The sequence below is a fragment of the Montipora foliosa genome, chromosome 12 (genome assembly GCF_036669935.1).
Source record: "Montipora foliosa isolate CH-2021 chromosome 12, ASM3666993v2, whole genome shotgun sequence".
In the NCBI taxonomy this organism is placed as follows: Eukaryota; Metazoa; Cnidaria; class Anthozoa; order Scleractinia; family Acroporidae; genus Montipora; species Montipora foliosa.
Window position 1 is genome coordinate 35,640,699 of NC_090880.1, and position 14,718 is coordinate 35,655,416.

Sequence of the window (14,718 nt, forward strand, 5' to 3'; positions counted from 1 at the left end):
TGATGTACAGTGTTCGAATTTGTTTTGTTATATATCCACAATGATAAAATAAGCGAAATTGTTTAGATTTAGCTAAGAAGAGAGTCATGATCTGAAATATGGTTTTTCTTGCTGCCATTGATAGCGTGACAAGGGCACGAGCGTATTTGTTTTATCTCGCATTCAAAGGTTTTCTCTTCGTAAAGTAGTAAAACGCGCGCTACATTTTTTCCCAAAAGCGATTGGAGATTAATCAGTGACGATTTTCCTGGAAAGAAAAGCACATACAAAGGTTTAACAGTTAAGAGAAAACCTATCCCGCCATTAGAGAGCTTAAGATCTACGACGACGACGTCGACGAAAGTGCCACAAAAACAATGATATCATTGGTTTAAAAAGAGCATAAATAATCGTGCTGCACGTGCAGCACGGATTTTAGCTCATATTTTTTTGCGGTTCTCTGCATGACGACGACGTGAAATCACTAAATTTTAGGTTTTGACGACAACGTGAGCATGCAACAGAGAATCTTTCATTCTCTATTTTCAGTCTGAAACCGCTCGTACCAATTTATTTTTTCGGATTACTTCGCCCACATTGTACGAAGTGAACAAGATGGAATAATCGCGAAAGACTTTTACTAGAGCGAAGTTCTATTTTGAGGTGACGCTTTCGTCGACGTCGCCGTCGTAGATCTTAAGGTCCTATTTTTTAACAGAGGACGCCCATGGAAGTTATGTTATAGAAGGCAAGGGAGGCGGGGTTTCTACAATTGCTGTCCTTTCCAACTTCTAAAGGATATTACTGCCTACAATGAGGTCGTATAAAATACTAACTGATGCGGTATTTTACATAAAATGACGATGTATCGCCAACTGTCAAATATTGTTAGGGCTTAAAATTAGTTTGCACATATATGTATTACCCGGCCCAATGTTACGCGAGTAAAACTTCGTAAGACCCGGGAAATTTTAAAAGAATACTTTTTATGTTCGTACAGTTTTTATTTTATAAACTCTTCGACAATTTCTGTCGGTGAGAGACATGGAAATACAGGAAACACAAGTTATAGTTATGAAAAACACTAATTTTGCACAAGGATACAAACTTATGACACGTGATGTAAAAGCTTGTTTACTTTAGTTCATTGCGTGAGCAACTTGTACCAAAATGGTGACACGCAGTTTGAAAACCTTACTGTATTAGACGGTTTCTACTGACTGTTTTTTCATAACAACTCCATTGTAGGCTAATTTGATATGGCCTAACAATTTTTCAAGTCGAATTTCGCTAGACAAAAAACAAAGAGAAGAAAACAACGACATTGTGTTAGTGTGCACGAGTCACCACTGTATTAATTAAATTTAGCAGGATCCTTTTTCTCAGTGCATTGACAACGTCACCATGCACATTTGCCTCAAAAATGGCTATTTTCTCTACTATAGTGTCCAAAACAATCGATTCACCTTCTGTATTCACTGCTCTTTCTGACTGTTTTATCGTCGTGGTTCAATTGTGCGCTATAAATCAAGGTTTCCTTCTCCCTAAAATGTAGCATATTTCCCGCCAATTCTTTTCATAACTGAAATTCCTCAAAAATACAGTCTCGGACAAAATTGTTGAAACACTTTACAATTTCTTGCCCTCCCACAATGTTGTTTTGGCAATTGGGCTCAGAAACTCGCGTTAAAACAACATTGTGAGGGGAGAGTGAGCTGCGAAAGCTTCAGATCTGTATAGTCGTGTACTGTTCCAACGAATTTTGTCACAGACTGTAGCTTAATACCGATTTAACCAAACGTACTGGAGGCAGTGGTGACCGAACGTAACCCAAAATTTGCTTAAGGACGTTCTGGATTTAACGATCTTGGATGTTCGGGGACCCCTACTTTTCTTTTCAGAGACATATTTTATTTACAATTATCTCCACATTGTCCAAAAATAAACTAAAAGTCAATGTGGGAAGTTAAACAAATTTCAAGATTTCTGTCCTAGGGATATGGAATCCTGCAAATCTTGCGGCTGCGAGGCGCATGAAACTATAGTCGCTAAATGCGAACTCGTTCTTTAAGGAACCTCAACAGTTAACTAAATTCACGTGATGGGTCCACTTAAACAATGTTTGGTATAGAACATTTCACTTCAAAGATGTAATTACAATATTTTTGACCTTACAGACAGTGTGGCCTTACTCGCTAAAGAAGCCGGATTTTTTTTTTTTTCAGATTTGGGTGTTCTTCCGGGCAAGTTCTCTCCCAAACGAAGTCGGTGACCCGCCATTTTTTTTTTTTACATTTCTGACATCACTAACTCATCATCTTTCAATGGTACAATTTGCAGAAAAAAATCAATGTTAGAAAATTCTCGAGCGAACGTCCTTAAGACGAACTAGCTAATTAAAGTAGTACCTGCCCATACCTTCTTATCGAGCGTGCTAAAGCCAAACATTTAACAATATCATCCCTGTGGTCAAATGGTATCTTGGTGACGAAGATTTTCTTGCGAAAATTTGCACCAGTACCCAGTTTAGGTCTCTTGTCGTGAGCCAGCACACTTCCCGGATCCATTGCCCAAAGCAAACATCACCTGTATATTCCCAACTCACAGCGCGCATTATCCACTCCGGCTGGCTACCATAGATACCACCTGGGAATCCCGGGTGTTGGTGAAGGGATGAGTAGAATGCCTCGTCAGGCGAGGAAGTGTCATTGAGCCAGGACAAAAATCAATCGCTACTTTATCATCAAAGAATATAACTCGCTGCTTCTCGTGTGAGTGCTACAAAATTGGACCCTTTCTTGATGCGAATTCCCCATGGTGGAGGACGCTTCGTAACGTTCGTCCTTCGCCATGAGAGTATCTCGCATGAAACTGGCCTCCTTCCACCTTGTCAGCTCTGTGGGAATACATATATCGATGCCAATTATTGATTGGAAACAGCAAAACTCTCGATGTTGTTGGAACCATTCAGATTGGCGAGCGCTCGCACAATTTCGGCATTATGTAAAGGGGTAACTCTTGCCCAGTAACATGCATAAAATATTTCCATTTTACTGAGCTCTTCATTAAATCCCCTAGACAGTTAATTTGCGCGTGAAGAATGCTAACATGAGGCCATATCACGTCGACAGTTTTATCAGTCAGAAAAACGTTGTCAAGGCAAGCAGTCATGGCTCGTATTGCTTTTCGAAATGCTTCAGATAATTATGCCTGACAATTTGCACTGAGCAAGAGCCTATAGTCCCCAACAGCCCAATGCTAGATGCACAACACCCTTTGGACTCACAACTAAGATGAATACGGCTGATATTTTTTACAGGTCATAGGTCACAGGTCATTGTTTTACCAATATAGAAAGTATACTAAACAGTCATAAAGGCTAACCATAGGCCTAAACAAAAGTTTTTAGGTTTAGGGTTAGCTTTTATGAATGTTTAGGATACTTTCTGTATTGTAAAACAATGACCTGTGACCTGTAAAAAATACCATCCGAGATGAATGTTATGATAAAATGATTATCAAATCAAAAATATATCGCCATAGATATTAATTTTTCTTTTAAAGAATTATTATGGTTATTAAGTTCATGGCAACAAGATTGTAATCTTAATAATCACAGAAATCAGCCGCCCAGTCAGAAAAAGAATTGAAAGAAGCTTTAACAAAATTAATTAAGGCAATGGATCAGATTCAGTCTCTGCAAGCTAACAACTTATCTGGAGTATTTTTTCTTCATGATTTTAAGATGTGTTACTTAGTAGCAACTGTTCCTCATTTGAATATCTTGTGGTCCAATTTCAGCCACGACTATATCAACAGTATGATAATGAAGGTGCACTCCTTTATAACCCAAGTGAGATGGATTCATTTGCATCTGTACTCTTTACCAGAATTTTCAATTCAATTGTGAACAGTGGCACCAGTAAGGACATACAGAAAACCAGAGAAAGTGAAACTGTTGCTGTAATGCACATCCTTGCATTCTTCGGGGATCTTCCATTATTCCTCTGCTTATAATGACAAATTACATTGTTTGTTTAATATTTATACTTATTAAAATTAGTTTATTTTATTAATTCTTATAAGAAACGATTTAGAAATACATGAAACAAGAAATATAAGTGATAGAAACCGACTTATCGGTACATCTTGCGCCATTATCAAGGTTACATAAAGACAAAATGCGGTTTGTGAAAAGGCTAAGTTTGAAACGAATTTGCATAAAAGAGTGCCAAGCTAATTACATGAATACTTTAGCACGAAGAGAATCCGACTGTACATTTCATGCTGGTTTAAGATATTGAATACACAGCATTTCATTAAAAAGGCAGTCAAATGTGTTCGTGCATTTCTTGATTACATTGAAGCGTGCTAAGAAATTGTTCGGAACAGCAGTGTTATGTTCTTTGGCAATAGTGCCTGTAAATAGATGACGCCTTTTGACGGTGTCCCTCAACGCGCGTGTGAAGGTGGCCCTCTGTGTACCGACATAACCTGCCTCGCACAGGTCACACTTGAATAAATAACAACGCATTGCTGGGGTACGATGTTAGGCTTGGGCTCACGCAAGCTTAGATTGTGTTTAAGCTTGCGGCTAGTAAACACGGGTTGAATGGTCTTTTGCACCTTGCTGCTAAGGGCCACCTTCACACGCGCGTTGAGGGACACCGTCAAAAGGCGTCATCTATTTACAGACACTATTGCAAAGAACATAACACTGCTGTTGAGAACAATTTCTTAGCACGCTTCAATGTAATCAAGAAATGCACGACACAAATTTGACTGCCTTGTTAATGAAATGCTGTGTATTCAATATCTTAAACCAGCATTGAATGTACAGTCGGATTCTCTTCGTGCCAAAGTATTCATGTATTAGCTTGGCACTCTTTATGCAAATTCGTTTCAACTTAGCCTTTACACAAACTGCATTTTATCTTTATGTAACCTTGATAATGGCGCAAGATTCACCGAAACGTCGGTTTCTATCACTTATATTTCTTGTTTCATGTATTTTATTAAGTTTTATCCATAATAATAATTATTGATATTTCGAGTTAATCACCCTAACAATAAAATATGTTTGAAAATCAAAATCTTCTTCATTTCTCACCATGACGTTTATCTTAGGTCACAAAATTAAACTGCCACAATTCTAAAGCAACGTGGACTAGATGACCATCTCAGTGGAATGTCATTGACAGGTTTAGCATCAGGACTATTACTAATAATATATTTTTTTTTTGGCCAACCTTTATTCGCTAGGTCTAAAGAAGCTGTCTATGTATTTTTTCCGTGATTTCAACTAGAATTCCCGCTGTTTTTCTTCCTGTGTGGTCGCTATTGCTTCCTCGCCAGAAGATCAGACAATGATGTCATTTCAACCGATTCCGATAAAAATTGGCTAGTGATTGGCTAGTTTCGTAAACATCCGGTGTGCCAAAGGTCTAAGAAAACGGAAGTAACGCAATTCCTCAACAATCTTACCCTGCGAAGGTGCATTTTGCTCGCTCGCGCCAGCAGAAGTTGAGAATGAGTTTTCAGTTTATCTACTGCCCATGTAGGTGACTTTTACGTTCCGGACAAAATTTAATTATGCAACAACTAGGTAACTACTTACAAACAAGACGGTATTTTTAAAATGCCGTCGAGGGGAAGGGAGATGTTAAAGTTTAACGATGGTTCGTGCCCCCAACTGGACCTCCTTCTGGACCCCACTCGAGACAGTGACGTCCTCAAATCGCAAGGTCTTTGAATATTTATATAAAGGAGGTGAAGATGACCTAGAATAAATCTTTTTTCAAGTTTCCAGTTCCGTGACGTCTTTTGTTTCGAAAATACAGCATTTTCGGTTTCCCGGATTGTCACCTTGCGTGACACCACGATACAAACCTATTTGGTTGGAAAAAATGTCTATCCCCATGAACCTCAGCAATTTGAGCCTTGTGTGAGATGTGTTCATACTCATGTATTTTATCTCAAAAGAGAGAAGTAAGCACTTTCATCGCAAAGTGAACTTCAGATGTTTTCGTTGATTACTGGCCGCCACATTGGTGGACCAAGAAAACCCTCTAAAATTGCGTTAAACGCTTCGACAAATAACTCAGAAACTATGTACCGCACAGACCTTAGTATTGGAGAGGAGGTTAAAAGATTTGTTTCCTACAACATTCCAAATTTTTGGCCTTTTTCAGTTTACGATTTCCTGTTGCGTGACAATGTAAACGATACGAGAAGTAAAATGAAAAACAGAGTATCATATCGCACGTCTTAATTCCTCCATGCGTGCATAACCACAATTTCTTGCGCCTTTGACTTGACTTGACAATCCCTTGCTTTTCGAAGAAAATTGTGTTCTTCTCCCGATTGGAGAGCTGCGTCGTTCGTTCGCTTTAGGGTCACTCACTGCGGCAGCAATAAATAGTATTTCGTTTCCTGACTGATAATAATTTGTTCAGGAGCCCATGACTAGGAGCGAACAAAAGTCCAGTATTTCTGTCATGGTGTTTTCACTGACCGATCTATTTTTAGATTGAATTTCCCGGGAATGAGACTCCCTGGGGAGCCTGATGACCAATTACAAGAAACTAACTTGACGTCATAGCGTCACCGAGTCGGAACTGCCTTTTTTTTTGGACGGATAAGGTAGTCTAAAAATAGATCGGTCTGTAAGAATGCCGTGACAGAAAGGGAGTTGCTCGTTTCTGGTCATGTGCGTCTGTTTGTTATGGTGTTTGGGAATGGGTACCAAAACTGGATTTTGAGGAGAACAAACACGTACCATAGGCAACCCAGTTTAAGCTCACGGAGCGTCTAGTTGTTTTTGTTCTGTATAAAGGGCTGAAACGACCAACGAAAATTAGATCGAGGGACGTCCAATAACAGACTTAACAGTATTGAACAAAAATAGTTAACAAATTTTAATGGGCTTCAAAGTCATTCAAAGGCAAGTAAGCTCACCACAAGAAACGATTGACAATGCAAGTAGCTACATGATCACTTCAACGCGTACGGGTTCGATTCCATTTTAGTGGACAACAAAAATCACGTATTTTTCTCACTGAAAATATCTTTGCAATGTTACTCTGGTCAATTAAGAGATCCACACTTCAATCTTAATCCAATCGTAAGATCCAATCTTCTCAAAAGAATCAAGGAAATATCCACTCAAAAAGTGCAAAACGTTTTCTCTGTGTACTTGTTGGCATTGTGAATATCCCAGAGTGCACCACAAAATTCTTTATTCAACAGGGAGGGGAGTGACGAAAATGCAAAAATCCACAAAACGTCAGTGACCCCTATTTTTGTTATATGAAATGGAAGTTTGAGGCCCATGGAAGTCGGGATTAATTTGCGTCGTGAAAAATCGATAAAGAGCGCTTTTAGTAACTACAGAGGAGGGATATCAGGCACACAAATGGCTCTGCGGTCTCGTTTTTGTGAATAAAAATACATTTATAGAATCATCTGGTTGCAATTCGCTATTCATTTTAAAGATCTTTCAATTTCCTGTTTTTTTAGTGTGAGTAAATGTTTGTGTCGATAGAAACTGTGAAAAACCTTTAGTGACCACTTTTTTCAAAAAAACAAACTTAATTATCTCCGAAAAATGCATGGTTACTCCCTATTTTAATTTCACATTCCAATAACCTAATTAAACTAAGATCTACTTTTCTGCGTAGTCATACCCCGGAAAAAATTCTTCTTATTAGGTGGCACCGTCCTTAATACAAGTGAATGTCATCTTAATCTTAACTGCCTTCGTGCTTTCATCGTTAAAAGCGTTCCAGGACTGTTTACAGTTTCTTTTATTGGAATCACTTAGCTTTTTCTTCAAACTCAAACAGACACTGCTGCGTACCTTTGTATACTCAAAGAGGCAACGTTTGGCCAGCGGGTCAAACAGACAATTTTTTTGGCTTTCCAGAAAGCAGTGGATAAATGCCATTCGCAGAGATGTGGATCGCTTTTCCGCCGCCCGTTGCGTTGGTAGATTTTCACCCGCACCTCCTCAGAGACTTTTTTCCAGTACAACCTACATGTTTATTCATTTCGGTGCGTGAAAAAAAAGAAGAAAGGCATTTTCTGTAGCGAGTGTGTAAACGAGGTATAGGTCTAGGCCAACTATATTTCTGTCTTTACTAGTTGCAATGTACTCTTAGACTCTGTTAATTTAGAAAGATCGATCAGCCACTAGGGGGACGCAAACATTGATGATCGAAATATTGAATGAATATTTCGAACGCACAACTCCACTTGCCGTTATAAAAATAATAGTTGTGCCTTTTTTTGTGTGTGTTTTCAATCTTTTACAATGATCGTCCTGGCATCGTAACCAGAACATTAGCGCATCGTTTCCGAGTTCCGCCTCCACCAAAAGTAGAACCTGGAATGCCATTTTCGTTCAAGGAAACCGAAGGAAACCGAAGAAAAAGCCATATTTACCTTGCGATTGTTCACTAGCCTCACTTTCATGTACTTGACCCAAGCTTCAACCGCGCGTCCGCCGTATTTGGTCAATTAAGTGTGCATGGAAAATTTGAGGAAAAACTGATTTGTTTGTTTAAAGCCATCATTGCGTGGTAGTGTCGTGTAACGAGTAAGAATTACTGGCGCGAAAATTCTGGGTTGGTCTGGAAAATCTTCCCCTTTGTATTAGGTTCTATCAGTGATAGCGGTTTTATATTTTTCACAACATGTGCTTGATGAGTGAATGAGTGTCACAGGCAAAATTCTCGCTAACACCTTTATTTTGCGTTGCGTCTTTTCGAGGTGCGAACTAAGTTGTCTAATCGATCATAATAACCTTAGCGGGGATTTAACCTCCGCCAAGGTAATAAGTAACTTTTTTTATGCGGCCTAAGCTCGTCATAAATTCAGCTATACCGTTGGAAACAAGACAAATCATGTTTAAAGCTTCTAATTTGCCTTAATATGACTATTCCAGCTGTGTGTGAAGGGGGGGGGGGATATAAAGCGAAAGCACTTGCAGAAAAACTACAGTAATTTCAGAACAGAACCACAAGAATAGTGATTCTATCCCATTATGAAACAACGATCTAGAAACCTATTGGATGAGTTGATGATGCAGGTGGTGGTGGTGGTCGTCGTTGTCGTCACAGTAGTATTGAAATAAGCCAAACTCGGTTGTTACATGGATAAAGAGGATGAACCTGCCCAGTGAAATTTCATGCCCTACTGCAAGCTTAATTTCATTGTTGTTACTCACTTCCTACGTTGAAATGTGCGAATATGCCTCGCCGTTTACTGTAAATGATCTTCCTGAAATGAGCAATGGGAGCAGTCTCCCAATGACAAGCCATTCCTTCCGTGATCATGAGCCAGCCGGTATCTGCACAATTGCTCCATTGTCTGCTCATATAAAAGTGGCGACAAGCTGGTCTGTGGTTGCACTTTCCGTATATTGAGAAGAAGTTCTTTCTTTCATACTTTACATCCCACCACGACGATTCCTTAACAGAATATCTCTCAGGTGAGAACCAGTTGTACGGAGTTGAGGCTGTTCCATCAAATTCAGCCTTTTTCACTAGACTGGCACTCTTGTATACAGCCACTCTCACCTAGAAAGAATATGAGGGAGATTACTTGTAGTTAATTAGGCTGGATTGTATCATTTGAACAAGGTCAATCATCACATATTACTAGTAAAACTAGTGGCTGTCCCCGCTGTTATGCACAGTTGTACGCAGAATTCAAAGTGTCCAGGGCTCAGGTAGAGGAATGGCCGTTTACGAACGGAGCAACTTTAGCGAGAGGCAACTGATTTTGAAGCGAGGAGAGAAAAAATTAGTACTGAATATGAAGAAGGCGTTGGAAAGTTAATGACTAAGTGGAGGGTATGATCATGGCAGACACGGTTTTGTAAGTAAGTAAGTAAGTAAGTAAGTAAGTAAGTAAGTAAGTAAGTAAGTAAGTAAGTAAGTAAAGCCTTTATTTAAAGAGGGTAGCACTTAATAGCCAAAGTCTAATAAACTTGTGGCCCTCATAAAATACACAACTATTTACAATCTAACAAATATTGTAAGCTAAAATACATAAACACTTAAAATAATACAAGAGTCGATAAAAAGATGAAATGATGCAAACATTGTTGTTCGTTAAAAATCTTGGCAAACATGTTCTTTTTAAAACATGCTACAGAACCTAGTTTCCTAATTTCAATTGGTATACTATTCCACAGTCTTGTTGCCGAAACAGCGAAAGAGCGTCCACCCTCTGTTTCTCTTATATATTTAGGACAAACAGCATTATTGCTTGAGTATCTAGTGTAGCGGGAGTGCCGCTCATTATTCAAAATTAAGTGTTCATTTAGATAATTCGGCAAATGCCCATTAATTCGCTTATACTTTATTAAGCATTTATCTATCTTATGCTGCTCATAAAACGGAATCCAACCTACGTAGCTTGTTAAACAAAGTAGAAAGAGTAACTTAACCGGCAATGGCGTCGAAAGTCATGTAACGCGAATGGCGTTTTAGTGGATCTTTAAACAAAATATACCCTTATGGAGCTCAATAATGGAAAGTCAACTGGATACTGAACAAGACAGGCGCTGAAAAAAAAAACTGGAATCTTAAAAGGGACGAGTAATGGACTTCGACAACAATGTGTCGCCCATCGAGCCGTAATCAAAGTGAGCTGTAGTTCTAATATTGTACAAGTGTGGTGTTTTGCAAAACACTGAAATCAAATGAAAAATTCTATGGTAACTTATGGGTTTAACAAAGACTGAGACTTGGATCTGTGTTGTCTGGCTTATTTGTTTGTACTCAATTATGCACAGTCTTCTGGTAAAACTTGGAAATTTCACAAATTCTTGTTAGTCAAAAATTATTTGAAAGAAAGCTTGTTGCCCATTTATTGCTTGATAATTCAAGTAAAGAGTTTTTCAGTTAAGGGTTTGATGCTGAACACTTGTGGGAAATTTATTTAGTTTCGTTTTTGACACGGAGTGTAATTTGAAACGATTGAGTTTCTTGTCTTTACGCACGTAATGAAATAGGAAGGGTTTTTTTGCCTCTTATAGCAAATATGTTGTTTGTTTCAAAAAATATTTCGCTGGAAAAGGTGGCCTTTATGAATTCATCATGTTGTGTAATATGCGAGCTTAACTGGATAGTTTTTATGCCAATAGTAAAGCATTTTCGTGCCAAAATAAGGTAAGAGTCTTTCTGTTGTGTTAACTTAATTAAATATAAATATACCATGCGGCGTAAACTTGATTTCCACTCTCAAAATTACCTCCAAAACCTACTTTTTGCGTAGAATAAGCTTTTAGAATGATGTTCTTGTCTTCTGTGGTGATACTTGACGATTCGGGAACATTTTTTGAAAAAATATTTATAACGGGTCACACGCGCAACTTGAACGCGCGAACTTCCCCTATTACTAGGCCTTTTGACATCCCATTGAAAAGAACTCGTAAAATATTCGCGGACCGGTCGATTTCTCTGAAATTTGAAAGCATGATTGCTAACGAATATAGAAAGATTTTCACAATAACTATAAATTCCAGTGTTAAGCATTAGAATTCGACGAAGAGGTAAATGCGACTAAATTTGTTGCGTGCGTTGTTATTTTTGTGATTTGATTGTTGTGCAAAGATTAAATTATGACAAAATATCTACGGACAGATCGTTAAAAAATCTTTATTTATTAGCGGTTATTTGAACATAAAAGATGGAACGCTTGACGAGAAATAATATTTTTGATAATACAATGTATTTGAAAGAAGAAAAATTTAGCGGGAATCGCGGTGAAATTGAGTTAACAAATTTGCATACCGTTTTACGTGCGTTGAAATGTGATACGCGAAGAGACAGGAATTTTATTTCTCTGACAAATGATTTTGTCATTGTAGTGTAAGATGAAATTTATTTGGGAAGCCAACAATAATGCTTTAGCTTCCTGGTTAATCCAGTTTATTGCTACGACTTGCCTGCGTCCAAAGTCACCCCTTTTTTAATTCTCTGCGTTCATCCACGAACGCAGTATCTGATTAGTCAAGAGTGACATGGGATGACAAGCCGCCAATAATCCTACGATAACCAGGGTAAAAAAAAAACGTTTGAGGCCACCGTTATGGAAGCTTTTCGCCAGCTCTCTTGTAAAGTCTACCAGCATGCCAATGCAGCTAAAGTAAAAGAAAAAAAGCAGTAAATTGCCTACTTGAAGGGAGGGACGTGTTGACTTCGCAGTGATGCCGACTCGACAACCTAACTGTTCTCTTCTGCAGTAAAACTCAAAAGTCTATCGGAAGCCGGGACGCAGTTGACGTGTGTTGTTTTAGTTATTTGCCTACTGGCTAGCCTAATGCTAGACCAAGTCGAGGAGGGAGGTTCGCGGGGCTTGAATTGTACTCCTCTACAGGACGCGACGGTGAAAGATTTTTAAGCAGTTTTTCGCAAATAATATTCGTACCGGCGCAGAATCGTTCGACAGTGCTAATGACTTCAAACGGATCTTAAAAGAGACATCCTCAAACCTCCACAAAGGTGGTCGATGAATCCCACACTGTGAACATTTGGACTTCCAAACGGTAAGCTTATCGGCAATAAACTCCATTTTACCCTTGTCACGTCTCTCTCTCTCTTCATCAACCGAGTTAAGATGCATAAACTGTTTGACGGTCGGTGCAAATTTTCAAGAGATACGTGATCACTTTTGCCTGTTCCATACTTCACGCTGAAACAGCATTTAGAAATGCGGCAAGTTTGGCTCGCTACATTTACAACTTTAATTGGAGTCTGAACTCTAGCCATGAAAAGAGGTTTGTGTTTGCCACGAAACTCAAGTGTGTTTATTTCAGATCACGTTTGTTGACGCTTCTCGTTGATTCTATTTGTTATAATATGTGTTAGATCTTTGAGCAATTTGACATAGGCACGGGCGTTAGTGATGAATTGCAGTCCAACTTCTAATTAGTATTCGTATTTAAGAGTTTAGCTGGTCAGTTTCAAATGTATTTTGTTCTGTCAAATCTCTCAGTGTGTCGTCTCGTTTTCTTCACCAGAGCCTCGGATCGACCCAAGGCTCTGGGGAACTGTATGTAGGAGAACATGCGCTGTAGGATTCATATAGCCAAAAATTGACTATTTGAACCTTACGGCGCCTGCTCACTCCTCGTGCTAACATGAATGCGCCAATTAGAAACGCGTTTGATTGTTCTTCACAAAAACCAAGGGGAAGACACTTTGTTTCAGGGTTCCCCAGAGCTCTTCTCTCCCTCAGTCAAGAGAAGAGCTCTGGGGTCGAGATTGTGTATCGTTTATTGAAAGTTCTTCGATTTTAGCTTCCGTTGGTCCCCGTCCTCTTCTCTTCTTTTACACTATTCGCTGGTTATTTGACACAATGCAAATGACGGCTTGTCAAGTTCCGTGGGGCGGAATTCAAAAGGCAGGCTCTTCTTTCGCGCCCCAATCCTCTCGCGGCTTCGCCGCTCCCACGACACTTACGTTGAGACCGTCTCGAAGTGAATTTAGCTTTCCCTTCTTCGAGCTGTGGTAGGCTTCCAAATGTTCGTCTACCGATTTAAACTTCTTTTGCATGAAAGTTCTGTGTGCTACACGTTTCTTCTCAGTCGTGCCAAATCTTCCATATCAACAACGACTGTACATCCGGCTGGAAGGACGATGTTAAATCACCAGCAAATAAATCTACAAGATAGTTTTGATCAACGCAACCAAAAACACACTCGAGCCAAAGCAAAAATGTTCACCGCAAAAACTCTATCAAATCGACCTGTCTATCTGTCAATCAAAAACCATGTGCTCTTCCAAAATTACATGACGTAATAACGACTTTCTACAAGGACTACTCATCTCACGAAATCAAGGTATTTCATGTGATCGGCGATTAATTAAACCCGCGGATCTAAAGAAATAGGGGTATTTTAATGTTTCTTCAACTGGATGAAAAGAGTTTCTTTAAGTTTATTATTTCCTCTAATTTCAGTGTTTCAACGTCAACTTTCATACAGGACTGAAGTCTTCTTTATCTCAGTTCTGTTTTTGCAAAGAGAGTTCGTCAATACGATGTGCTTTTTGAATGACTTACCAGGCATTACGGTGGCACCCACCTTGGATGGATGGAACATTTGCCAGTGATGTTCCGAAACTAGTCGGTTTTTATAAAGACCGTTGTGTTTGGCTGTCACATCAAGAGCCTCTGTTATGTACTCTGCAAAAGGTAACTCAGATTTGTATACTTCCCACACGTTCTCTTTGTAGGAACCAGTAACTGCTTTGAATACCATGGTCCACCCTGTCAAACAATTTTAATAAAGGAGGTTTATGAGAAGAGTTTATTTTTTCCATCTCAGTTATGAACGTCACTTACGCCTAAATGCAAGCTCGCACGGCCGGTAACTCACGACCTCTGAGACACAGGTGCAGCGCTCTCCCACTTGAGTTGTCAAGCCAAATGAGATCTGGACATTGGAGTGCGTTCGTAGCAAACCCATTGAACTGAACTGAAAGTTCTTGATGTTCTTTAGCATTCCTAAACTGAGTACTATAGAAGCCTTGAAAAAACATCCTTAATTAATTAATGTCCTCGCCACATTTAATTTACAGTCTTATCTGAAATGGCGACAGTAGGGCGAGACTTATCTAACTGATGAACTCGAGACATTTGATGCGTAGACAGCAGCATAGCCTTTGTCTTGCTAAGATTGAGGGCAAAATGAGACTCTGCGATGGCCCAGGAAGGTCACAGTCCAGT

At 39.2% G+C, this 14,718-nt stretch overlaps 1 protein-coding gene and 1 pseudogene across 1 annotated transcript in view; both read right to left on the reverse strand.

Moving 5' to 3' along the window:
- Positions 1-2,375: 2,375 nt before the first annotated feature.
- On the reverse strand, positions 2,376-3,180 carry LOC137981145 (beta-1,3-galactosyl-O-glycosyl-glycoprotein beta-1,6-N-acetylglucosaminyltransferase 4-like; annotated as a pseudogene).
- A 4,552-nt stretch (positions 3,181-7,732) lies between these two features.
- The window catches only part of LOC137979422 (uncharacterized), a 14,153-nt gene continuing 7,167 nt past the window's right edge, over positions 7,733-14,718 (reverse strand). The window contains exons 2-4 of the mRNA XM_068826680.1: positions 14,075-14,259; positions 9,206-9,557; positions 7,733-8,011 (exon numbers count right to left, since the gene is read on the reverse strand). Coding sequence (XP_068682781.1) covers positions 7,974-8,011; positions 9,206-9,557; positions 14,075-14,259 — 575 coding nt within the window. The 3' untranslated portion in view covers positions 7,733-7,973. The remainder of the gene's footprint in view (positions 8,012-9,205; positions 9,558-14,074; positions 14,260-14,718) is intronic.